General features: G+C 44.1%; 1 protein-coding gene across 13 annotated transcripts in view; it reads left to right on the top strand.

Moving 5' to 3' along the window:
* The window catches only part of Sorbs1 (sorbin and SH3 domain containing 1), a 242,222-nt gene that overhangs the window by 202,392 nt on the left and 12,618 nt on the right, over positions 1-27,212 (top strand). For 6 of the 13 annotated variants that reach the window (XM_048338604.1, XM_048338600.1, XM_048338605.1 and 3 more), the window contains 6 exons: positions 2,622-2,707; positions 5,716-5,883; positions 9,994-10,040; positions 13,664-13,778; positions 13,915-14,040; positions 15,941-16,135. In XM_048338604.1, coding sequence (XP_048194561.1) covers positions 2,622-2,707; positions 5,716-5,883; positions 9,994-10,040; positions 13,664-13,778; positions 13,915-14,040; positions 15,941-16,135 — 737 coding nt within the window. Of the gene's footprint in view, positions 1-500; positions 1,974-2,621; positions 2,708-5,715; positions 5,884-9,993; positions 10,041-13,663; positions 13,779-13,914; positions 14,041-15,940; positions 16,136-18,511; positions 19,265-27,212 lie in introns of all 13 variants that reach the window. The other 7 variants (XM_048338606.1, XM_048338610.1, XM_048338611.1 and 4 more) reach the window with 3 other exon arrangements.

Genomic DNA, 27,212 nt, shown 5'->3' on the forward strand with positions numbered 1-27,212 from the left:
TGGTGGGATGCTGTGGCAGGCCTCTGTCTTCCTTACCTGTTACCTGGGTGTTGACAGCTGGCGAACCTCCAGTAACTGGGACCTGCTATGGATATGCAGGTCTATGACCAGGCCTCTGAGCCTTCGGGTGTTCCCACCCCCATTTTCTTGTCGGCCATTTTTCTTTCTAGCATTAATGGTTTCCTTCTCTCTGAACCCCAACCTTGCTTTCCTTCGAAGCATCTCTCTCCTGTTTTTGTTCTAATTCCCTTTTCTTAGAAGTTAGCTGAGCTTCAGCCTTACCTAACGGCAAGGTGGCCATTTCGTTCTTTGCATCTTTGCACCTGCTTTGCAGCACAGATTATTTTGCTTCTGGACATCAACTCAAAAAAAAAAGTATATTTTTTAAGCCCTAATGATAAATGAGCATGTTACCTCTCCTTTTATTTATTTATTTTTTTGGAAGCAGCTTTCAGCTTTAACCTAATGGGTCTGTTTATTTTATTCTGCATGCTTACCAGTGGATCGTAAAGGTGGGAATGCTCACATGATTTCTTCATCTTCAGTTCATAGCCGAACGTTTCATACTAGCGCATTAGGCCCTGGTTGTAAACACAAGAAACCCCTGTCGGCTGCAAAAGCCTGCATTTCTGAGATTCTTCCTTCCAAATTCAAACCCAGGCTCTCTGCTCCCAGCACTCTTTTGCAGGAACAGAAGAGTGTCCTGTTGCCCTCCGAGAAGGCGCAGAGTTGTGAGAACCTTTGCGTTTCTTTGACTGATTCCAAAAGAGGCCTCCCCCTGCAGGTGGGGGGAAGCATTGAGAACCTGCTCATGCGCTCCCGGCGGGATTATGACACCAAGTCCAGCAGCACCATGAGCCTCCAGGAGTACAGCACCAGTACCCGGAGGCACTGCCCCCTCTCCAAAAAGCCCGGGCTGCACTTCACTATGTTCTACCGGGACATGCATCAGATCAACCGAGCCGGCCTCTCCCTGGGATCCATCTCCTCCTCAAGTGTGCGAGATCTTGCCTCCCACTTTGAAAGAAGCAACCTGGCATTGGCCAGGGGTGAGCTGGGATCCAGCCAGGAGGGCTCAGAGCACATTCCCAAGCACACTGTCTCGTCCCGCATCACTGCCTTCGAGCAACTCATTCAGCGGTCCAGATCCATGCCGTCCTTGGACCTGTCGGGCAGGCTGAGCAAGTCCCCTACCCCTGTGCTGTCTCGCAGTGGCCTGATCTCAGCCCGCTCCGCAGAGTCCCTCCTAGAGTCAACCAAACTCCGGCCAAGGGAGATAGATGGGATGACCTCAGGAAGGGCCTATGCCTCCCCGACATGTAGCAATATGGCCGACCACCCCTTGGGCTTCAGAGGCCTCGTGCCTTCTGAGCCCCTCTCCACCTGCTCGGATGAGCTGGACCACTGTTCAAACGTCTCCAGTGACAGCAGAGAGGGTAGCAGTGGCAGCGTTCATGGAGACTTCCCCAAACATCGCCTCAACAAGTGCAAGGGCACTTGCCCTGCCTCGTACACCCGCTTCACCACCATCCGGAAGCACGAGCAGCAGCAGTCCTCCAGACAGCCTGACTGGCGTCCGGATTCCAAGGGTGACAAGAGCAGCCTCCTCAGGAACATCTACCTGATGAGCCCCCTCCCTTTTCGATTGAAAAAGCCCCTCCAGCATCACCCCAGACAGTCTTCCCCTAGTGACTCCTCCTCAGGACTCTCAGTGGGCCAGAAGCCAGAGCTCTCCAGTCAGCCCTATCAGGACCAGACTTCTCCTGGAGGGAAGCCCCTGGTGCCCTCTCGCCTGTCTTCCCGGCATGCGATGGCCAGGCTTAGCCGCAGCTCAGAGCCCCCTCAGGAGACACCTGTGGGAGTCTTGGAGGACTGCCCAAGAGCAGTTAATAATGGGAACTCAGTGCCGTACTCAGACCATGACCTGGACAGGAACAACAACCCACAAAGTGAACTGGCACCATCCCATGGAGGTGGCATTTTGTGTGTTTGACCAGTCTCACCTCCCCCCCTGTCTCCACTCTGCTTGCTCTATCCCTTCCTCCTGTGTTCTCTTGGTGTTCATTTTCTGCTGTGTCCTTTGCTTCTGTTTGTTTTGCTTGGCAATTAATCCATGGCTTGCAGTGGCTGCACTTCTTTAAAAAACGAAGCCCCCATCTCATTTAGACTAACCACCAAACTGTGTTTCGAAAGAAAAATTGGCCGTTTAGCTCATCTGAGAAATGTGTTCATTGGAATCTCAAACTTGCTATTTGTATGAATCCCTGGCCCGCCTGTGGTTTTTTGAGAGGCAGCCTCTCCGTGGCCCCTGTGTGTGAGTGTACAGTCCGCCCCTGTAAGAGCCTGCACGCCTCTTTGTAGGGACACTTAAGGAATGTCTTCTCCCTTTGCTTTCTGATGAGTCTTCTTTATATTAAACTAGTTCACAAGTAAATCCCAAAAGCAAAAGGGAAGGACGGGTTTGGGCTTTTTTTCCTTCAGAGTTTGATTATTGATCACTAATCGACAATGACTATTGTTGATATGAAATTTGATATGATAGAAGAGAGGTGAACTCTTTGCCTTACCTATTTTCCCACTAAACCTTTGCCTGTTTTAACTCAACTTTGTTGTTTTTGAAGATTCAGAATCACCACGACATTTTGTACCAGCTGATTACTTGGAATCAACAGAAGAATTTATCCGAAGACGTCACGATGATAAGGAGGTAAATCTTATTTTTTTTAGATAATTTTAATGCAGAAAAAAAAAAGTGTGGAGGGAAGAAGTAAATTTCATAGGCATTTGTCTCATGGGTGATGTGGTCCAGGACAACGGGTCAATTACTCTTCTTACAGTCCACTCTTCTAGTGGTAGGCACTTTGCTACACATGCCATTATTAGATAACATCTCTGCAGGGAGGCATGGAAGAAGGTACACAGCAATGCTTCAGAAGCTGGAAACTGAGATTCATTCTTTCATCCTTCCTCAAAACCCACCCATTTGGTTGTCTGTAAGGAAATTTCCCCACCCATTCTCCACTACTACCTACCCCTCGGTGGGCACATAGCATAGTTCAAATCAGGAAAGAAGAATGCAGTAGGAAAATGACAAATAACAGCGGCGATAAAATGATTTGAGAAAATTGTCTCTAACTCTGTTAGCCTTTAACTCAGACACACATTCCCCTTAGTATGGGTAAGGGCACAGAGAGCCCATGAACTTGAGAACATAGATATTTTCCTGCAGCTAATAAAATGTCTGCATGTGGTATGAGATGCTAGGATATGCAAGAGGCCATTCTCCCAGGGAGCTTGGAAGTAGAACTAGATATCAGCCGAATGCATAAAATCAGCTTCTGTGGTGTTCTTTGGTGATAAAGCATTACAAATGCCTATGTTCCAGACTTCACATTCCCAGGAAAATGGAGGTCGCATAGATTAGACAAGTTCAAAGCCCGTTTTCCTGTAATGAGTTAAGAGAGGGAAGAATTTCTTTGAATGGATGGCAGTGAGGGAGGGTGGCCATGTACTTACAGCCCTGTCCTATCCCATTTTTCTATGTTTTTCTGTCTTGAGTGGTTCCAGAGTATAGGTGGAGTTTCCTTAAGAATTTAGAATTTAGGGTAAGGATGACAGCATTGCTGCCAGCTGGTAAGGAGAGAAAGGAAGAGAAAGAGAAACAGAGGAGGGAAAGGAAAGAGAGGGGGGGAGACAGAGAGAGAGAGAGGGAGAGGGAGAGACACCCTATACCATCTATAGAAAGAAGCAAGAGGAAGCATTTGATGTAACAACCAGAGATCTAAAACCCACTAATGATGAGTGTCCACGAAGACAAAAAGGAATCATTTCCTTGGTTGTTGTTACGTATTTCTTATCCCAAGGCCCAAGATTCCTGTGTCTGTAGGCCTGGACTTCCATGAGAGGAAGGTGAAATTCCATTTCAGCAATACTTGTAAAGCCTTAGAATCCAACTTGGAAGGTCTTCTGATAGAACTTCACTGCTTAGGGCCTATTTTACCTACTTGATTTAACAACTGGTACATTAAAAGTGGTCTACAGAATGTGAGCAGCTTGCTTCCTGAGTGATGCTGGCTTACAGAGCTTAAAACAATTGGTATCATTACCCAGATTGGAACTTTATGTGGTTAAATGACAAAACTGCTTGATTTACAAAGCTCAGGTTCAAGCACTGGGTTGGGAGTTTGCTCCATTCATTGTCAGCTTCCACTTAGGATGTTAAACCTTGGCTGGCGCCCCAGTGAGGTTGAGCAAAGAATGTAACAGCCTCCGGCCTATCTGTTCCCACTGTGGAAATGACTTGATTTCTAGCAGGGGTGGGAGAGAGAAGTTATAAACACTCTGCTTTTGTGCAGATACTTTATTATTAACATGATGACAATGGAATTTCAGAGAATGAAGCAGCTTACCCAGGACCACCTAACAAGTGTACTTACACCAGAGGCAGAGCTAGAAGCCAAGACTCTGTGTTCCTGGGCAAGTGCTCTTTCCATGGCCCTGTGCCCTGTAACTTACTTTCTCATCTTCTCTCATTTAATCTTGGTAACAATTTACCGAATACTGGAAATCCTATAGCCATTTGATGAGTTGTTATTCATAGACCCCAGAGAAAAATTGGACCCACCATCCCTTGGAACTAGATTGTATGCTGGAAGAAAACCTGTGTTTTATTGAGTATGCTAAGAATTATTAGTTCTAATCAATGCTTTCCTACAAGAAATGTTAATCTCAGGAATATAAGATTACTATGGTATAAGGAAACATATTAAAATTCTCTACAGCCATTTTGATAGACTATTTTTAGAAAGACAACTTGGATTCTTATTTTCCAAATAAATTGTACAAGTTAGATTATGACTACAAAGGATCTTGATCAGTGTCACCCCTTCCAACTTGAAGCATTTAAAAAAAGTCTTTAAAATAGAAGTGGTTGACCATTTTCTTCTAAGTACCATGATTGTTAGTTTCTTTTCTCTGTTTACAGTCCATGCATTCCCTTAAGCCCAGCTTCATTTCACCTAATGAAGAAGTAATTCAGTAAGATAATAACTAGGACTCTTAGCCACATGAAGAGCTTTTGGTGCATATCCTAAGGCATCCTAAAACTTGTGTTTAGGAAAATGTTGGCTGGCCCAGAAGAAGGGGTCCACATTTTCTGAAGAAGGCAGCTCACCTCTGGATAATGTGTGGTAGAGTAACAGACAGAGCAGGCACAAAACTGTCCTGGTTGCTGGACAAGTTTCATGGTCCTGATACAGGCTGCAGAAAACAGACAGCGCTGGTTCCACCTTGGGAATACACTGTGGAGCATATTGCTTCCTCTGGGAGGTAGTGTAGTACTGTTAGCTGCCAGTCCAACATGCCTGCAGTGCCCTGACTGTGTTCCCCAGGGCCTTGACCTTTGCTGCTAGGAAGTGGGAGACTTTGGGCTAAGCCACAGATAGTTAGCTGGACAATGTGCTCATATGGAATCGTCCTTGCCCACATTCCAGTCTTCCCCAGTTTTCTCCCAGGCAGGACTGTCTCTTTACAGGGGAAGAGGGGAGGGTTGTGGAGGGTGGTTGCCATGGGAACGTAATAGTTAACACTCACCCCTTGAACTTAAAGCCTTCTCCCTCTTTGCCCAATACCTTCTTCCATAGTTGCTTTTGTTGGCCATTTTCTGTTGCCCTGGACCAGATTATTTACTGCCCGTTTTATGCAATTTCATGGCAGAAACTTTTAGCGGACCAGAGACGACTTAAGCGTGAGCAAGAAGAGGCCGATATTGCAGCTCGACGCCACACGGGCGTCATCCCGACGCACCATCAGTTTATCACTAATGAGCGCTTTGGGGACCTTCTCAATATAGACGATACTGCGAAAAGGAAATCTGGGTCAGAGGTCTGTTTTGGTCACCTCAAATTGCTGCTTGACCCAAAGCAATATTTGCCTTCCCTCAGCATTGCCCTCTGTAGGCCAATTTAGTTTTGCAAACAGCATCTGTCATCCTGGCTTCCCTTAGCCTTGCTTTGGCTCTTTTGTGGCTGGTGAATGGACATGAGCCCCATCATGTCCTGTGCTCTCTTATGTTCAAGCATGCCTGGCTGCGGGACCAGATCTGCTGTGCATACCCCTTAATGCATGTGTAGAGCATCGGCTGCCTCCATGAGTTCAGTCCTCTCCATCCTGCATTCGATCATGATACCCTGTTGCCTGTGCATTCTGCTTAGCAGCCATGTACTTTAGGCCATGCACATTGGTAATGATTCATTCTTAAAGAAATAGTCAATGAAACTTGTATTACTGAGGTTGGCTAGTGATATTTTGTGTCAATAATAAGGGCCTCCAAGTTTGGTGGCATTGCCAGGGGAACATCAGAGAAATATGCTGCTGTGCATGTGTGGACTGATTAATTGTGTGACCTGTTTAGTAGTGCTTCAGCAATGCTGAACAACTGAAGGACTTGCTGTTAGGATAAACCCATAGAAGGTACAAGGGCTCTACTGAAAGATAATTTCATTTGTTCTGTTGCTTTCTTGACATTTGTAAGCTTAGGTTTTAAACATTTAATATTATAAAAGGATTGAGGAACAAAACTTGGAAGTAATTCTTATCCAGGTCTTGACTGCCTACATTAAGGTCAGTACTTTGGAATTCTTGTGCTGACTTACATGCTGCCTCTTGACTAAGAGTTTATGCTTTGCCTTGTGACCCTTAGCTGGCTCTGCTGAAGATGGTTTCTTCTTGGGGAAGTATACATCTGGGGTGTGGCATTTGAGTACTTGGTAGTGATACCCACAACATGTAGTTTTATAAACTTAATATAGTAGACTAATGCTAATATTTCTATCTTTTGAATGGCATAGATACCATTGGCTAGTACTTATTATTTATTTATTTTTGAGAAATAGAAGGTGGTTAGCAAGAAGAAAAGAAGGGGCTGTGATTTAAAGAAGGAAATCTGGGGAGTGGAAGGAGATTCTAAAGTGTAGTAGAAAAAAGAGCATGTAGCCGGAAAAAGGAAGCAAAAGTTAGAGATGTCACTTGCTCACCTCTAAGGGAAGGATAGCCTCCCCCTCGGCACTGTAGCCTTTCTCAGAACGGCCCTGCCCAGGGACTCTGGTGCTGGTTCATCCATTCCAGGTCTCTGTACCTGTGAATGAGAAAGGAGAAGATGGAAATGTGCAAAGGCATTCTGACAACACATGAGAATGAAGACATAGCTCAGGTGAGGTGGCTGTGGGCAGAGGCAGGTGCTTTCTCCCTGACAAGTCTTGACTCCCTTCTCAAGCAGTGGTGTTCAAATTGGGTTGGTGCTTTAGAATCTCCTGAAGGCTTGTTAAAATGCAGATTCTTGTGCTCCATATACAAAGTTTTGATCTGGACTGTGGCCTGAGAATTTGCAAGTTGCTAGGGAGACAATGGCGCCAGTTTAGGGGACTGCATTAGGAGAACCATTGCTTAGGAGTTGACTAGTAGGTGTGAGAAAGTAGCCAGCAAGTGCCAGGCTGTGTTGTGGAGATGTACTTTGTTCTCACTCAGTAGGATATATGGGTGGCAACTAATTCTGTATGGGACCCTGTGGGAGGCAGAGTCAAGACAGTCTTTAGGGGGTAGTAGTGGAACACTCTCCCTCATGTATGTTTATCACCATCCTACAGTAAGTAAAAATGAGAGCCAGAGGAAACAAAGATGAGCTAGAGGAGGATAAAGAGGATTGCAAATGTCTTTAGCCATGGATAACTCACATACATATGTCTTTTTTTTTTTTTTGGCCAGTCCTGGGCCTTGGACTCAGGGCCTGAGCACTGTCCCTGGCTTCCTTTTTGCTCAAGGCTAGCACTCTGCCACTTGAGCCACAGCGCCACTTCTGGCCGTTTTCTGTATATGTGGTGCTGGGGAATCGAACCCAGGGCCTCATGTATACGAGGCAGGCACTCTTGCCACTAGGCCATATCCCCAGCCCCGATACATATGTCTTAAGAGTGCAATGACATCATTATTTCCCAACCTTGAGTAATGTATGAACTCTTCATTTCTTTTTCCTCCCCCTGTCCCCTGCCTTTTTGGCCAGTACTAGGACTTGAACTCAGAACCTTGTACTTGTTAGCCTGGAGTTCTACCACTTGAGCCTCTTCTCCAGCCTGGCTTTTTGCTAGACTTTCTGCCTGGCTTTGAACTTCACTCCTCCAGATCTCAGCTTCCTGAAAAGCTAGAATTACAGATATGAGGCATCAGTGCCCAGTCTCTATAAGTTCCTTTTAATGAAAAAAAAAAATTAAAAAGCACCAGCCCCCATTATTGACCTGACTGGTTTACTCGTTAAATAGTACATAAATTTACTATTAAACTGTATACCTACATACATTTTATTAATTAAATGAATAAATGATATTATTTTTAAAGAACTTGTACATCATCCAAAGTGTAAGTAGATGCTGCTTTAGTGTACATTTGAATGTCACTTGGCACTAGTAAGGTGATGTGGAGTGACCTCTTATATATATCTTGTGTGCTCCACTCCCTTTTTTCTTTTGGGATCACTGTGGATTTTTTGTACTTGCAGTTTTTGCTACTGGCTCTTCCCTTATGAACTTGTGTCATTTTATCAGTAGTTCCATATTCTTTTTTTTTTCTTTTCTTTTTCAGTCCTAGGCCTTGGGCCTACGTGCTGTCCCTAAGCAACTTTTCCTCTAGGCTAACTCTAGTACTTGAGCCACAGTGCCACTTCTGGCTTTTTCTGTGATTAATTGGATATAAGAGTCTCATGGACTTTCCTGCGGGGCTGGCTTTGAGCCACAATCCTCAGATCTCTGCCTCCTGAGTAGCTAGAATTACAGGTATGAGCCACCTGTGACTGCCATCACCTTGTTTTTCTAGACCAAAACGTCATAGAGTTGAAGAGGCTGAAGCGTCTCATGGTTTAGGGACAGAATTACACTGGCAGCTACCTGATTTTCACTCTTTATCTTCCTTGGGAAAAAAAAATGATTGATTGAAATAATTACTTTTAAAGGTGGGAAATAAAGATATTAAATGGATATAAAAAGTAAAGGTGAATTTCTTGATAGAACTGGAGCAGAAGAAATTATAGACAGAGAAGGGGACTTAGCAGATATGTAGCAAGAAGATATGCTGGACTGGAAAAAAGGAAAAGCAGTGAGGTAAGAGGGGAGAAATGTTGCCAGTGGAGAATTGATCTGAAGAAAGGTTGAGAGCCGCCAGCATCAAAGCAAGGGAGTGACCAGAGGAAGAATTTGAGGAATGTTGTTTGTGCTCTTGGGTGACAGTGGATCCAGTGTGGAGAAGGTAAAATCAAAGCAAGCATTGTGCCTGGGGGAACCAGAGGTCAGGCCCACCATGGGGCTATGGATTCAGGGCCCATAATGACAAAATTGATGAGAATGTGGAGCGGGGCTGGAGCATCTGGAAGGAGAGGGGGGGGGGGAGGAGAGAGAGAGAGAGAGTGAGAGAGAGAGAGAGAGAGAGATAGTTGCCCTAACAGGAATGGAAATCTCAGCAAATGGCTTTATCTCAGTTCAGGACTGGCTTTATCTGGCTTTCAGGGGGAATCTCACAGAACTTAAGAAATATGGAGTACAAGCTGGCAGAAAAAGTGAATCTGAGTTTCATTTGCAGATCAAAATTTAAGCCAGGCAAATAGAAAATGGCCCTAAGGGGTGAGTCAGTAGATAAGGAATGTCATGGGACTTTGGGTAGCCAAGGCCAGCAAGTTTGGAGGGAACCCAACTCCTTCAGTTTTGAGTTTTTAAACTGTTTCTTCCCTAAATCTGGTCCTCTCTAGGCGAATTCTCACGCATGGCCAAGGTAACTAAACATTCATCTAGGGGTTTAATAAGGTCAGATGCTGGAATTTGGCCCAGATTTTTGTACCATAATGAACTGGATAGAGTGAATTTTTCTGCTTTGCTTTCTAGAAACTTAGGAACGTGTGACCTTTTTATTGGACATGATCCACGATATTAACTTGTCATTGTTTCTTGTGTTTAGATGAGACCTGCCAGAGCCAAATTTGACTTTAAAGCTCAGACATTAAAGTAAGTACCACTTGTCATATTTGTATTCCTCACTGTTTCTTTGAACACAACAGTATGCATGTAGAAGAGAGTTGGAAAAAAGGATAATATGGACTTCAAAACAAAACAGTAGTTTACATACCAAGCACTGTTTAAAATATGTTGCCTATTCTTTCAGCCCTCATGAATGAGGACAGAATGAACCCTGTGAATAGATAGTGATATTCTCCCCCACTGAACACACAAGGAAACCACAGGAGTATAGGGGCAGAAAATTGTCCTCATCGGCACCAGATGCTGGGCTTTTAGACACTGTGCACCCAGCCTTCTCCTTTATGGGGCTCAGTTTGCTTGATAAAGTGGAGACTTGATCTGTCCCAACACCTCAGGAAAAGGTGTAGAACCAGTCTCTGAGAATATAACTTGACCAGTTTTACTTCAGCATTCCAAAAGAATAAAGGTCTCTGGGAACCCACAGGAAACTAGCGGCTTTTAAGTGCATTCCTCCGAGCACACACCTTGTAAGATGTCTCTCAAAACAAAAGTCTCTATTGTAGAAATTAGTTCAGAACTACTGTATACTACAGTTACTTCCTTCTTCCACTCTTGAAGAGATACTTTGCTGTTGACATATTCATAGCTATAGAAATCTTTTGATGTGCTAGCTTTATACTTAACTATAGATTAAAATTTGTAGCTGAAAATCCCATAGCCAGCAGTTCATGTCCCTACATGACAGGGAACATGGTATTAAGGCCGCTCAACTGTGGTTCCCATCTCCAGTGCCAAATAAGCAACGGGGCCAGGATCTAGAATATAGACATGAATCTGATGACACTGGGCTTGTTTTACTCCAGCCTTTAGCTGATCAGCTAAGAGATGGCTGCTGTTAGAGGTAGCTTTTAGAACCACAAAGATTGTAAGCTTTAAAATCTTGATTATGCTGGGAATATGACCCAGTGGCAAGGGTGCTTGAAGCCCTGGGTTCGATTCCCCAGCACTACGTATATAGAAAATGGCCAGAAGTGGCGCTGTGGCTCAAGTGGCAGAGTGCTAGCCTTGAGCAAAAAAGAAGCCAGGGACAGTGCTCAGGCCCTGAGTTCAAGACCCAGGACTGGCAAAAATAAATAAATAAATAAATAAATAAATAAATAAAATCTTGATTATGCTACTTTTGTCTCTGTGACTATAGTCAAGCCATCAATCTCTCATCCCAATTTTCCTTATCTGCAAGATGAGGATTTTAACAAAACGCTCTCTTATGAGGAACCAGGGTAATATCTATATAACATGTTTTACAGTGTATCAGGAATCTGCTCCAAGAGCATTGTTTCCCTCCTTATTTTTTAGCCAGATGGAGAATGCCAAAGGCACATAAAAATGGAAGGGTATCATGATAATAATATATTTTCCTAGGTTTCATAAGAGTTTAAAATAATCTTTTCTGTGTGCAATCATTTCAAGTAGAAGAGATGAGAAGACCAAGACCATGAAAATAGTTACCCTTTATACATCATTGTTAATTCAAGAGAACTGGTTCCTTCCTCCTGACTTGGTGTATCCATCATGATCTGCTGCCTTCAAAACAAAGTCAGTGGAACGTCCATGCTGTGCTGTGCTATGCTATACTCATACATGCAATGACATTCCAGAAAAGACCTAAAGTGTATCATGTTATTTCCCAGTAGTTACCACCATATCTGCTTATATAGTTCTTTGGGAGCTGGTGGCACCATCAGAGACCTCATTATTTATCTCCATTGGCCACAACTGTAGCCCTCCTCTTGATTTTCTCATTCAAGCTGTCTTCCTCCTTTGCTTAGTATTAGTATTCGGGTTGTTTCAGTTTCTATTTGCCCTCTGTGCTGTGAAACACTCAGGATCACTGAGTTAAGAGCCTGCACACACCCAGCAGAGGTAGAGATGTCAAGGGTCTTGCTCATGTGTTTTGCCTTCAGTTAAGGGTAAAAGAAGAACTGAAAATAGCTCACAGAGAGCTAGGGCAAAAATGTGATCAGAGACATTTCTTCTCACAGAAACAAATGTCCAGACCCTTTTCAGAGGCCTGTTGAGGATTAGAATCTCAGTTCCCAGTGCAGGATTCAGAAGTCAGTCACCTTGTGCTTTTATTCAGCCCAGAGCCAACTTTTTGCTGTGTGCAAGTTTTTCCAGATGTGCCCTGTTCTTTAAAAGCTGGCATCCCTCAGGTACTAAGGGACTTCCTGGCATGCACAAAACTGACAGAACACCCCTTCCAAATTACAGAGACATTTTCTCCTGTGCTGTTACTTTGATAAAAATGAAAAAGATCTTTCTTCATCCAAGAAAATTTCAAGCCATAATTTTTACCCTCTGAAGTTTTCATTTTATTTGCAGTTTGTGTTTTTGTCTCATTTTTAAAAAATTTTAATTATTACAAAGGTGAGGTACAGAGGGGTTAACAGTTACATAAGTCAGATATTTTATTGTTACTATAAAGAATGTACAGAGGGGTTACAGTTATATAAGTCAGATAAAGAGTTCATTTCTTGGGCTGGGGATATGGCCTAGTGGCAAGAGTGCTTGCCTCGTATACATGAGGCCCTGGGTTCGATTTCCCAGCACCACATATACAGAAAATGGCCAGAAGTGGCGCTGTGGCTCAAGTGGCAGAGTGCTAGCCTTGAGCAAGAAGAAGCCAGGGACAGTGCTCAGGCCCTGAGTCCAAGCCCCAGGACTGGCCAAAAAAAAAAAAAAGAGTTCATTTCTCTTTGTGTCTCATTGTTTTAAAAAGGAGTCCTAGTTAGATGTTAATATCATCATTATCGAGGCAAGTCATGGATTGCAAAAAGTGGGGAAAGGACATGAAGAGCCTTGAAAGAAAATCTCCTTTTCTTTCCAAGAGCCCTTTCCCACATTGAAAAGGAAGGAAATAAGTGTTTACTGAATGTCCAGAACAGGCACTGTGCTAAGTGTTTCATTTGCATTGGTGGCTGCAACTTTGAATTAGTAAATGTGATCAGATAAAGAGACAATTTCAGAGTGATTAAGTATCTTATCTAGAGTCCCAGAGCCTATAAAATCATAGAAAGGAGTTTGATTCCAGATTTGTGTACCTTTAGAGTCTTTCCTACTGTGTGGTGTTGGAGAGATGGATAGTGAGATGAGTGGGTGGACAACTGGTTGACTGGTGAAATGATTGAAGGATCTTGGTATGTTGCAGATTATTCACAGGTAATTTAGGGCAATGCAGGCATTATTGCTGCTGCACAGAAGGGGGTAGTAAATGTATCCAGGAGACATTTTTCCGCCCTCAAATAAACATCAGTTAAGACTGCTGGGAGTGTAGCTCTGTGGTATGTCAATATTCAAAGCATTCAGACAGCATTCACAAAACATTCATTGAGAAAACTCCAACAAATCAACCAGGCCTCTGGGCAATCTGGAATGCTATTCAGTTTGAATGTTAACACCCATCCCACAAAAGACTGGAAAAATGCCCTACGTGATGTAATTTCCTGAGTGTGTTTCTCACTTCCAAATATGGAGTCTGCTGTAATCTGTCTCCCTTAACCCCACTTGAAGCCTCCTGATAAGAAACATAAGTGTCTTAATCTTGCACATAGTAAGCCATATGCTAAAATCCAGTGACCCTCTGTCAACAGGGAGCTTCCTCTGCAGAAGGGAGACATTGTTTACATTTATAAGCAGATCGATCAGAACTGGTACGAAGGTGAACACCATGGCCGGGTGGGAATCTTCCCACGCACCTACATTGAGGTACTGCAGCCCCTTGTCTTTCTGAGAAAAATCCCAGCCATATCCAAAACTCTATGTTTACTAAATACTTGTGTTGTGTTCCCTCCTATTCTCTTGTTGCCCTTCTTTCTTCTCTTTGCCTCTTTTCTTTTCTCAGCTACTTCCTCCTGCTGAAAAGGCTCAGCCCAAAAAGTTGACGCCAGTACAGGTGTTGGAATATGGAGAAGCCATTGCTAAGTTTAACTTTAATGGTGATACTCAAGTAGAAATGTCTTTCAGAAAGGTAAGCTCCCTTTCTCATGCTATACTTTGGGGCTCTTGGATGGTATTGTTATTTGGGGAAAGAGGTGTTGCTATCGAGTGCCAGTCTATAATCTTTCCTGATAGAGATTGCATTTGGAGAATTTTCTGAGCTGAGGTTTTCTTTTAAACCAAGACTACACTAATCAGGGTTGAACTACATTGAATTCACTGACTAAAGATAGTATTTCTCAAGTTTCAATCATCTTTTACAAACTATCCAGCCAACACTTAGTAAGTACTTGTTGCACTGTGTTGATGACAAGGTTTACATTTCCAAGGTATTGATAGGCTGAGAGGGAAAAACCAAGTACCAAGAAGAGTTTGAAAAGCTTTGAAGCCAACAGTCACACTTTATCAGCCATGCAGCTGGTGGGGAATTAAATACTTCATCTGAGCCCCCATTGCCTCATAGAGGAAAAAAGGACTTGAAGATAAATGGCCCTCTCCCATGTGCTTGGAAAAGGCTTCAATTAAACAACATATGTGAAACCACCAGTGTGACACATGGCATCTGGTTATTACTACGTAAACAGCAGATGCTAGTGTTGTTACCATCGTTATTGCCTCTAAGGGGCTCAGCATGCTTATTGTGCACATGGTTATCCTGTGCAGAGGATTGCTTCTTGCCAAGGATTTGAATACTCTGTCTGTGTCAAAATTCTCTGGGGTGCTAAAGTTATCAACAACTCATGGCTTGAAAAAGATGAGCCGCCTTGTATAAGAGAGATACACTGAGCCCGGCATTGGTGACTCACACCTGTAATTGTAGCTACTCAGAAGGCTGAGATCCAGGGAACCACACACAGTTTAAGCAGCCTGGTCAGAAAAATCTGAAAGACTCCATCTCCAAAATAACCAGCAAAGCCAGAGTGAAGGAGGTCAAGTGATAAAGCACCAACTGAGCACCTGTGAAGCTCTTAGTCCAAGCCCTGGTGCTTCCTCCCCATACCTTAAAAAAAAAAAAAAGAGGCAGATTCTGGAAACAACCTACTTTCCCAACAGCAGTAATGAAATCATATGTATAAACAATAGAATGCCCTGCAGTAGTCCATTAAAATGTACACTTTATAAATATATAATTATACTGGGTATTGTGGCACATACCTATAATACTAGCAATCTGGAGGTAAGCACAAGAGCATCACATGTTAAAGTGCAACTTGGGCTACATAGCAATACTGTGTCAGTGGGGGAAGGGGGAAAGGATATGTACATACATACTGTATTCCATTATATTATATATACTTTTAAAAACAAAGCTAAGGAGGTTCACTACATATTGTTAAGTACCAAAAAGCAAATAGTAAAGACAAAATATAGCATATATACTCAATTTTCATAGGAAAAATCTAAGTCTAATATAAAACAAATAAGTCTAATAAAAATAGGAGTAAGTTGAATTCACATGTATTGAGTTAAATCTGGAGGGCTCATAAGCCAAAACATTAACAGTCATTATCCCCAAATAATTATCTAATAGGTTATTTTCTGTTTTATGGGTGTGTTCTAAGTTTTCTATAATAATGCATGAAAAAATGAAAGTATATGAAGAAAGAAAAAGATAACCCTCTATAAAGTTTTTACCTTACAGATAAATACTGAATGTCTGTTTTGCTTTAAGTAACTCAAAAACATCATATTTCCTACTCTAGAACAGGAATCTGATCTGCTGCTTTTTCCTGAGATCCTGGAAAACCAAGCTTAACTTCATGTCATTCACAAAGTTCTACTGCTGTTAGCATTCCTATCCCAAGGCATTAACTCCATCCAGCTCCAGCAGGGAAAGTTTTTCCTAGCAAAGGATGTGCAGGGTGCAGGCTGGGCCTCAGGTATACTGAGGTATGGTAGGACAAGCACCTTTATCTGGCTGTGTCTTGCAGGGTGAGAGGATCACACTGCTTCGACAGGTGGATGAGAATTGGTACGAAGGGAGGATTCCAGGAACATCCCGCCAAGGCATCTTCCCCATTACCTATGTGGATGTGCTCAAGAGGCCACTGGTGAAAAACCCTGTGGATTACATCGACCTGCCTTATTCTTCCTCCCCAAGTCGCAGTGCCACCTCGAGCCCACAGGTATCTAAGCTTCTCATCACTGCTTTCCTTAATACTCAGCACAGGAATTTCAATGCTGAGCAGTAACCATGTGCCAATGGCATGTGGCTCCTCTGGAATGGTTCTTGAGCACTATGGTTAAGAACTGTTGGCAGCAATGTAGGCTGGATACTGGGAGTTTGTTTTCATATGTTCAAGTAGCAAGGAAAAAGGGAGAGGAAAGGAAGAACTCAAGGAAATTGATGTGTGGTTAAGTTGGATAGAAAAAGAGAAACAAGAGCCTTTATCAGTGATGTGAAAACCTCTCCTGTACCATAAAACCCTTGGCCCAAGGTGATCCTTTCCACAATTTTGTCTGTCAAGATTGACTTGCAGGGCTGGGGATATGGCCTAGTGGCAAGAGTGCTTGCCTCGTATACATGAGGCCCTGGGTTCAATTCCCCAGCACCGCATATACAGAAAACGGCCAGAAGTGGCGCTGTGGCTCAAGTGGCAGAGTGCTAGCCTTGAGCAAAAAGAAGCCAGGGACAGTGCTCAGGCCCTGAGTCTAAGCCCCAGGACTGGCAAAAAAAAAAAAAAAAGATTGACTTGCAGGGCTGGGAATATGGCCTAGTGGTAAAGTGCTCGCCTCGTATACATGAAACCCTGGGTTTGATTCCTCAGCACCACATATATAGAAAAAGCCGGAAGTGGCACTGTGGCTCAAGTGGTAGAGTGCTAGCCTTGAGCAAAAAGAAGCCAGGGACAGTGCTCAGGCCCTGAGTCCACACCCCAGGACTGGCAACAAAAACAAAACAAATAAAGATTGACTTGCAGATGACCAAAGCTGAAAGAGTTTTGCATTCTTATCCTCAGACAGGTAGAGCAGGTCTAAAGTACTGTTGCAAGCATTCACTGGAATCAGGTTGCAAGAGGACCTTATAGATAGATGATCAGCCTACATTGGGCTAAAATGACAGTCTAGAAGCATAGGAAAATGTTTGTTTTTCTAAATTAATTATGAACAAACTATTTTGTTGTTGTTGGTGGTGGTCATGGGCTTGAAGTTGGGGCCTAGGCACTGTTCCTGAGCTTTTCCCCTCAAGGATTGTGCTCTATCACTTTGAGCCACAGCTCTATTTCTGGTTTTCTGGTGGGGTTAATTGGAGATAAGAGTCTCATGGACTTTCCTGCCTTGTCTAGCTTTGAACTGCAATCTTCATATCTCAGCCTCCTGAGTAGCTAGGATTACAGGCATGAACCATAAGTGCTTTGCTGAACAAATTTGCTTTAAAATGTTATTGCAGCTGGGCACTGGTGGCTCACGCCTGGAATCCTAGCTACTCAGGAGGCTGAAATCTGAGGATCCTAGCTAAAAAAAAACACAAAAAAAACAGCTCAGGTAGGAAAGGTAGGAAAGTCGGGGAGACTCTTATCTCCAGTTAACAAGAAAAACAGAAGTGGAGCAGTGGCTCAAAGTGGTATTAGAGCACTAGCCTTGAGCAAAAGAACTCAGGGACAGCACCCAGGTCCTGAGTTCAAGCCCCAGGACTGACCAAAACAAAAAAAGTTATTACAAACCCCACTTGTCCAAAGCCAAGAGAAAAATCAGTGCAGGAGAGGCATAATGGGAGTGACATCCTGTGGAATCAGGCAACCACGCCACTGTATAAATTGTGGGAAGGACAGGGACCCAGGGTGATGCAGAAGTGGTGGTACCTCTTTAGCTCTCATCTTGGAATTATTTCCACTTCTATCACCTGCTTGCCTCTGACCTCCCCCCCGCCAGAGGATTCTGGCATAATGCAATGGATGAGCTATCTGTACAGTGAGATCCATATTGTCATGTCACAGGAGAAAGTATGAGATTGGATTAAGACATTCTGCTTTATAAGAATAAGGGATAGCCAGCAAGGTGATTTCACTTGACTATAGCCAAACATGATTATAGGAAAAAATGACCACACTTTTCTGGAAGACTTACCTGGGCCCCCTAGAGAAGAAAAGCTAAAGGAAGTTCTGGGACAGTGTTAGGCCACCATTCCCCATAGTCCTGGGTCAGGGCTCTGGTTATAGAGATAGTAGAGTGTTGAGGAGGGACTGTAACTTAGAAATCCAATTCTGCAAAGCAGTTGATGCCATCTGCAGCCATCTGATGGGAGCCCCTTCTGTTTCTACCCAGTTGTTACTCCCCTCCTAAATCCTGCTTGCACACACTCATGCACACTCTCACACCCCAGTTTCAGGCATCACCAGATGATTTCTTTTATGGACACCAGTGTCCTAATCATCCTCTCCATTTCATTCTTCTTTATGCCACCCCCCCCCCACTTATAATTGTTTTCCTCCTTTTTCCTTTATGCTGACATTTGTATCTTTTGCTTCTTTTGTTTTCTTCTCTCTCCTTTTCTTTTGAAGTGTCCTAGTCACAGCAAGCTCATGCCAGCCCCCTCATCTCTACCCAATCCCCGCCGAGCTCTCTCCCCCGAGATGCATGCCATCACCTCTGAGTGGATCTCGCTGACTGTAGGGGTCCCAAGCAGGCGTTCTTTGGCCCTGACTCCACCCTTGCCTCCTCTGCCTGAGACTTCTGTCTATGACATGGACTATTTCTCCTTGCCATCAAGGGCTCGTCCCTCCCTGCCCCTCAGTCTCCCCTATTCAAGTTGGTCAGATCGGTCTAATCCCCGCTCAGTGGTTTCCCCATTAGCCCTGCCTCCACCCCACAAAGCCTACTCCCTGGCACCTAGTACCCAGGCCCCTCTTCACATCAATGGAGATGGTGGGATCCACCCTCATCAAGACGGCTTCTCCCAGCCACTGCTTGGGAGCCCTGATAGGGTCATCTCGGAGCTTAGTGATGCCTTTAGCAACCAGAGCAAGAGGCAGTGCTGGCAAGAAGAGAATGGACAATATGAGAGGAAAACAGAGAGTGAGGCAGGTGAGAGATGCCCTGGTGGATCCAAGATCTCTAAGAAGAGCTGCTTGAAACCTTCAGACGTGGTCAGGTGCCTGAGTACTGAGCAGAGACTCCCAGAGCTCCATGCCCCTGAGGAGATCCAGCCCAGCAAGCCTCTGGGCAGCCCCTTTCCAGGAAGGGAGGCTGGGCCCACAGAGCTGCACAGAGGTGTGGAGGCTGAGAGGAAGGCCGCTCAGAGTGGTGTGAGTCAGGTAGGCCTACAGCATGACGGGGTGCCTTGGCGTCTCACTTGGCAGGGTGGGCCAGGCATCTCACCCATCAATTGACATCTGGATTGTCAATTGAGGCCAAGTGGATACCTGTGAGACCTGTGTGTTTGTCTTGGTAATAAAAAATGGCCTGGGAGGAATGGAGGGGAGACATCAGTGAAGATGTCAGGGCTGGGGACAGTTGGAGGGAAAGGTCAAGCTGTATTCTGGTCCTTTGAGGTGATTCAGAAGTATTTCCACATTGGGTACCTCCTGGCCTGGTACAAAAGCCCATGGAGATTGTCTTTGCTTTGCTCTGACTAACACAGCTGAGAACACCAGGCTTTGGTGTGGTGTGTGATTTTTTTTTTTTTAATGAGGTGCACTTTGTTCCCATTAACCCATAATGCGCTGCTAGTGCTCAGTTCTGTCAGGTCCTTGTCCTGTCTTATGTTTGTGTGGAAGTCCAGAGCCTTGCTGTTCAATGTGAACAAAGGCATTTTGGTTCTGGGGAGAGGATACAAGACATGCCCCCATGATATGCTTGAGGTCAAGAAGTAGTCATGCCACATTTGTGAGTGACTGTCCCATCTTCTCTCTAAGTCAGCTCCAAAGATTTCAGAGTTTTCCCTTAGGGTATTTTGAGGGGACATGAATGTGTCAGCTGGACAGATCATGATTCTAATTTTGGCTCTGTTGTTTACTACCCAGAAAGTTCTGAGCAACTTTTCCGAAGTAGCCAGATTTGAGAACCCAGTTCCATCGTACTGAGCTGTGTAATGATGGGAATTTTTGCCTTCTCTAAAAATATCTTCATCTATAAAATAACATCAATATCATAGAGTGCTTGAACAGTTATCTTGAAATAATGCATATGAGTGCTAAGTTCAAGGGCTGGGAACAGGATTGATATTTTATAAAGGGAAGGTATTTCTTAGGTCTGAGATCTATAACTATGAACAGTCTAGAACCTCTAAAGCCAGATGGTTTTCTGGGCCATGTAAGCCATTTACTATCTGTTATATATGATGCTTACAGTAGACTCTACCCTCATATCAGCAACCCAGTTTACCTTTGAAGCTTGACTTAATCTATAAACATGAATTTGAGGCCTGCTGGTACCAGTCTCAGGGAGGCTCAAAAATCAGTGATTCTGCTCTTGAGGTGCCTGTGTTCATTGAGACAGGCAGATATAGCAGTCAGCAGGACAGTGAATACTGGGGCCTGAGACACACAGGGCCAGACCTCAAACCTCAGCCATCAGCCAGTATGTCAGGAGTGGAGATCACTGCAAGTACGGGGTAGTTTCTAAGCTTCTTCGCTTTTCTCATGTGCAAAGTAGGAGTGGCGTGGTCCCTCCCTGCCAGGGTAGTCATAGTGACTACATGAGACAGGGAATATAAGTGGGGTGCTTGGCATGTGGGAAGATTCTATAAGATGAGGACTTTGTGCCCATCTCTTAGTTTGGGACTCCAGGATGGCAGCCATACCTGATAGAGGCTTTACTGGCTCTAGGATTGTTGTTCCTACTATGTGTTTTGTGAAAAAGAAAAGCATTGTATCTGGCTGAGAAAAGAATAGTTGATCAGGAGAGAGGCTAGTTGAAAAGGACTCAATGTCCCTGACACAGGACAACTTATAAGCCAACCCAAGATGCCTGAAGCCATCCTTATCATCAGTGGTGAGTCATCACCCCAGCCCAATTCCAGGATCAGCGTGCACAGGAAGTGCGCACAGTGCCGGAGCTCTGAGTGAGCTTTGGGGTACACACTTCCTGCTTCCTAACAAGGACAGGAGTGGAATAGTTGGCAACCACTGAGAATGTGTTGACTGGAAAATTAGGCTTGTTGGAAATTGGTTTTCCTTTCCTAGTGGGCCTCCAGACCCAGGTCCATTTCCTGCCTCCTCCCTTCCTCCTGCTCTCCTGGCACAAGTCCCCCTCTTTGTGGGTGAGCCTAGGCTGTGACTGTGCTCTCTCTCTTCATGAGAGTTGGGGGTGTGAGGGAAAGGCAGTGGTAACACTCACCTTCTCCCCCGTGACTTTACCTTCCCTCCCAAAGCAGCTCTGGAAATAGGAACTTCACAGGGGGCTCCTGTCTGCCACTTGGGCCTTCTTTGGATGACAGACAAGCTAAAGACAGAAAGGAACATATATGTTCCTGTTCTATAGTTGCCCTGTCAGGACAACTTGACCTCAAGCTGTGTTACCTGTTTGGATAAATGCAGTCCAGATCTGTTTGCTTATCAAGGATACTGCCAGCCATTATTCTTTTGTTTTTTGGGTGGAGGGGGGGGCCAGTCCTGGACCTTGGACTCAGGGCCTGAGCACTGTCCCTGGCCTCTTCTTGCTCAAGGCTAGCACTCTGCCACTTGAGCCACAGTGCCCCCTCTGGCCATTTTCCATATATGTGGTGCTGGGGAATCGAACCGAGAGCTTCATGTGTAGGAGGCAAGCACTCTTGCCACTAGGCCATACTCCCAGCCCCCCCATTATTCTTACTAAATCAAAATTTAAATTTTTATTGTGCTTTTATTTTGCTGGGGACTTAGTTGAGTATCTGATCAATAAAGAGAAAGAATTTTACATGAGACCCCTTAAATGAAAAGACAGTCTGTATCTGTGGTGCTGAGGCATCGAATCCCCGGCTTCTTGTGTGCTAGGCCAGCGCTCTACCACTAGGCCACCTTCCCAGCTCCTTGAAAAGACAGTCTGAAATGCTAAGATCATTCACTCTTTGAAGCATTAGCTGAGGTCCAGGTACTGTGCTAATTGCTGTAAGAGGTTGAGAGGGCTGAGCATTGAAGATTTCCTTTTGCTCCTAGGAAAGTCTCTCTACTTGGGCTCAGAAGGCCTTGTGTGATCTAGCTATTTAGATAACCAGCAACATGCATCTTCTAAAGCCTCCCTGGCATGTTGGCCTAGATAAGTTCCCACCTGCCCTTCCTATCTCCATTTAGGTCTCTCCAGGAATCCATTCCTGACAACCTCTTTGCCCCCAACATAACTAGGTAAAGTGGTCTGACTTTGTGTTACCCCAGCTACAACTGACCCATATGAGCATGTATTTGCCCCTTTGCCTGGCTGTGTCCCTTCAGAGTATTCAAGTCCCACAAGTCGGGACTACAACACTTGATATATGAAAGAAGACAATAAATAACTGACCACAACTAAAAAAAGTATGATGTCCACTAGGGAAAGGAGACCTGTTCACAAATAGCTATACTGCAGAGAAGAAAGAGAATCACAGACTGTGCTTTCTGGAAGTTCAAGATGGGAAGAAATAATAAGCAATAAGGGCTAGTTGATTTTTCTGGAAAGAAGTATTTGATATGAGCCTAAAAGAATAGTTTTATCATCAGTACAGCAGTAGGTAGGTATTCTAAGCAGGTGACTAAGGCCCAGAGCTAAGAACTATAAGGTGTGTATGAATAATAGTGTTTCTTGTTTGGGTAAGGCTTGGGATATCTATGGGTAATAGAGGAGGGAGATCAGGGGAAGCAGAGGTTGAATGGTGTTCGTTGGCACTTCAACATTTCATTGGCACCTCTTCACAATGCATCTAGTCATCTACCTTCTGGTTGCTGTGAATCTTGCCAATCAGCTCCAGCTCTGATACCTTCCTTCCCTTCATCACCTGCCCCCATCCAAATCATGTGCATGTGTGAACTCTTCAGTAAGATGGTTTGGCTTATTCATATTCATTGTCAGACGGTTTCTCATTGGGCCAGCTATGCATGTCTGGGTTTTTTCTGAACAGTGTGGGAGGCAAATAGGGTTTATAGGGGAAATCAGGAGGTGTGAGAAGAGCACTGATCCCAAGGTTCTTGCTCCAGCTCTGTTCATATTCTACTGGGTACCTTTGGATGAGCCACTTCTCTTTCCTAACAGCTTCTTTATCCATAAACAAAAGACTCGGCTGGCCATGAGCACCGAAATTCCTTTTAACTTGGTTATTCTAGGATTAGGTAAAAATCTGGTGTGAATAGCAGTTGAAATAAAGAAAAACACACATATAACTTTCAGCTGGGGTTTGTTACAGTCCTTCAGGCCTTTGCCATTGAAAAAGGGAAACATTTCCTTTTACTTGTTTTTTTTGGGGGAAAGCACATACAAACACATACAAGAGGGCTGGGAATATGGCCTAGTGGTAAAAATGCTTGCCTCGTATACATGAAGCCCTGGGTTCAATTCCTCAGCAACACAGATATAGAAAATGGCCAGAATGGCGCTGTGGCTTAAGTGGCAAAGTGCTAGCCTTGAGCAAAAAAAAAGAAAAAGAAAGAAAGAAAATGGCCAGAAGTGGTGCTGTGGCTCAAATGGTAAAGTGCTAGCCTTGAGCAAAAAGAAGCCAGGGACAGTGCTCAGGCCCTGAGTTGGAGCCCCACAACTGGCAAAAATCCCCACAAGAAAACAAACCCAAAAACCAGAGATCATTTGTCCCAGTGACATGTAACATTTTCTGTTTCACAGAGCCTCAGAGGATCTGGGGACAGTACATTTTAGGGATCTGGCACACACACATAGTTATGCATCAAGTTTCTAGAGGGCTATACCTGAGTCTGCCTGAGAGCTCCTACCTTGTTCAAGGACCACAAGGTCAAGAGCTCCCAATCCATTCAGCATTTCCAATGAAATGAGAAAACTGGCTCTTGAGCAGAGTGCCTTTTGTGTTGTAAACTTAGTTCCTAACATGGAAGAAACCAATCAAACAATAACATATTGAGGGCATGAACTATCAAATGAAAGTACTTACAACGGCTAGGTGTGTCCAGCACATCTATCTCTGAAACCCTAACTGAAATACTGCATTAGACAAAGCTGAGGAGGTTGGAAGGGACTCGTCTGAAGACAAAAAGATGTGCTTTGGTAATGTCAGAGGATGGTTCCCTCACTAGATGGAAAGTAGAGTCATTTCCAGAAAGATCAGAACAAAGGCAAAGGGCTGTCTGGAGGATGGAGATTCGGAGTAGAAGGGGAAAACATGTGATGGAACTTGCAAAAGTATAAAGGAAATTAGAAGTCTTAAGATGCTCAGAAATGGAAAATTTTTTCCTTTGACTCACTCAGAAGGGAAATCTCTAAACAAACACAGAGGTGTTAACAGTTTACGGGATGGGGAGAAACACTGGCTACAGTTCTGTCAAAGTAACTAGAAAGTATTAAGTATTAAAGAACCAAGATCTGAAGCTTCAGTGTTTACCCTTTAAGTGGTATTAAGAGAAATGGTACTTATGAGTAGAAACCCAAGGGCCAGCTTTACAGTACTGGGCAGGTTAAGGTGATCCCTCCATCAGTACATGTTCCCAGCTCTTCTTTAATCTCCCCCTGGTAGAGTACATAGAAGATCAGAATGCAGCAGAATGAATGCATAGAATTTGGAGTCCATGTTCAAATCTTGCCTTTTCCCATTTCCAACTCAGACGTGCTGACTCTTTGTTTTCTCATTTAAAAAATGTGGTAGATATTGACCTTCTTGAGTCAGTATAAGAATTAAATAAAATGGGAGGCTGGGAATATGGCTTAGTTACCACTTAGTTACCTTACGTACATGAAGCCTTGGGTTCGATTCCTCAGCACCACATATATAGAAAATGGCCAGAAGTGGCGCTGTGGCTCAAGTGGTAGAGTGCTAGCTTTGAGCAAAAAGAAGCCAAGGACACTTCTCAGCCCCTGAGTAATTTTGCTCAAGAGGAAAAGCAGTATCAGAGACTGTCCTGGACCCCAGATTGCTTTTACTGTTCCACTGGGAAGGCCAGGGTGGGGTGTGAGAAGTCATTAGGGGTGGGGCATGAGATGAATAGAATAGAAGGATGCTGCCTTGGAGACTTGGGCCAGTCGGGAGGGTGGCTAAGATTTGTGGTATTTCTCAGGGGGAATCTGGGCCCCTGTAGAGGATGGTGTGTCTATCCTTCCTCATCTCTAAGGCTTCCTACTGTTTTAGCTGTGTATTTTATTTTGGACTTCAAGGCTTTGGCATACTCCCAAAGCTGGAAGGGATGCTTAGTAACTGCAGTAGCACCAGGTGTTTTGTGGATCCAGAGGGATTAACAGCTCCAGCAAAGCTACGATCAAATTTCTGACCTAAGGAGAACTGAAGATAGAAGGGCATAGGATAGCAGAGCAAGGACACATAGAGTTACTTACTTGGGGAGATAAAACAAGCACCATAGGCAGAAGGAGCAATTTGAATGTGAACACAGAAGAAATCAGTTTTGGGCCAGTGACTATCCCTTCCTTACCATGAGTGGCGAAGGCAAGTGTGTGTTGGTTTGTGTGTGTGTACACACACACGTGGATGTACCCAAACACATTGGACTGGTCATTGTTTTTCCAAACACATGGGAAAAGTGGAATGCATCTGCAGCATCCAAAATGTACTTTGCATGAGCTAACTCCCACTTTATTCTTAGCCCTGGATGAGTCCTGGTGAGAATTTGTGCCTACTCTCTTAGGCTTAAGTAAAGGCAAATGCGAGGCCCAGGAAGGATTCAGAGCACTGGCAATAGAAGGAGGATCTGAGCCACATATGTAATTCAGTATTTACCAGTAGCCACAGTAAAAATGGAAGAGATGAAATTAATTTCCATTATACATTTTATTTAACCCAACATATCCAAACATTATGTAATGAGCTATTTTACATTTGTTATTTGTACTAAGTTTTTTCCAGTCTGGGGCACATTTTTACGCCTGTGCCATTTCTCTTCATATTTGTCATATCTCAAATGTTTAATAGCCCCATGTGGCTACTATATTGGACAGCAGAGAATCAGAAGATCTGTATGAAGCTGTTAAATGGTTAGAAAATGGGGAGGGCTAGAGGTATGACTCAAATGGTAGAGTACCAGTTTAGCAAACTTAAGATTCAGAGTTCAAATCCCAATACCACCAAACAGCACCAAAAAAAAAAAAAAGAAAAGAAAGGAAGAAAGAAGAGAGAGGAGGAGGAGGAAGTGGAGATGGAAGAGAAAGGTAGAGGAGAAGGAGGATCTATTTAAAGTGAAAATAAAATCTCTAGGGAAATCCTTGTAGCCAGGTCCTGGTGGATTGTGCCTGTAATCGTAGCTACTCAGGAGACTGAAATCTGAGTATCAAAGTTTGAAATCAGCCCACGCAGGAAAGACCACGAGACTCTTACCTCCAATTGAGCACGCGTGCGCACACACACACACACACACACACACACACACACACACACACACACAACCCCCGCCCCCAGAAGTGGCACTGTGGCTCAAGTGGAAGAGTGCTAGCCTTGAGCAAAAAGAAGCTCAGGGACAGTGCTCAGGCCCTGAGTTTAAGCCCTAGAGTGGAGGCAGGGCGGGGAGGGGAATCTCCAGGGAACCAGTGTTTGAAGTGAAAGGCCCATCCTTGGTGGATATCAATTTCCATGTCTACTGAGGTGCACTCCATGCTACTCTCCTCTCTTCCAAAAAGTCCAGATGTACATTCCAGCTGTACAAGTTGATTCAGCTGAATCTAAACCTGGAGAAATTGAATTTGAGGTAATAGGATAAATGTTTACTTTACCTTCTTCCTTCACTTATCCAGCAAGCACTAAGAGAGGAACTCCATCATCCCTACCTCTCAGGAATGGGGTTGTTTGTACTATCCAGATGCTAAGGCCATGATGATGATTATCTTCTGCTTTTTTTTCTTTTTCTTTTCTTTATTTATTTTTGCCAGTTCTGGAGCTTGAATTCAGGGCTTGAGCACTGTCCCTGGCTTCTTTTTGTTCAAGGCTAGCACTCTACTACTTGACCCACAGTGCTACTTCTGGCTTTTTCTATATATGTGGTGCTGAGAAATTGACCTGGGCTTCATGTACATGAGGCGAACATTTTACCACTAGGCCATATTCCCAGCCCCATCTTCTGCTTTGAGTATGGGAAAGAAGGTATTCAAGAGGCCATCTGTATCTCTCTAGTACTGTGGTTTCTAAAGTTAGGC

This window comes from Perognathus longimembris, chromosome 2 (assembly GCF_023159225.1).
Source record: "Perognathus longimembris pacificus isolate PPM17 chromosome 2, ASM2315922v1, whole genome shotgun sequence".
Lineage (NCBI taxonomy): Eukaryota > Metazoa > Chordata > Mammalia > Rodentia > Heteromyidae > Perognathus > Perognathus longimembris.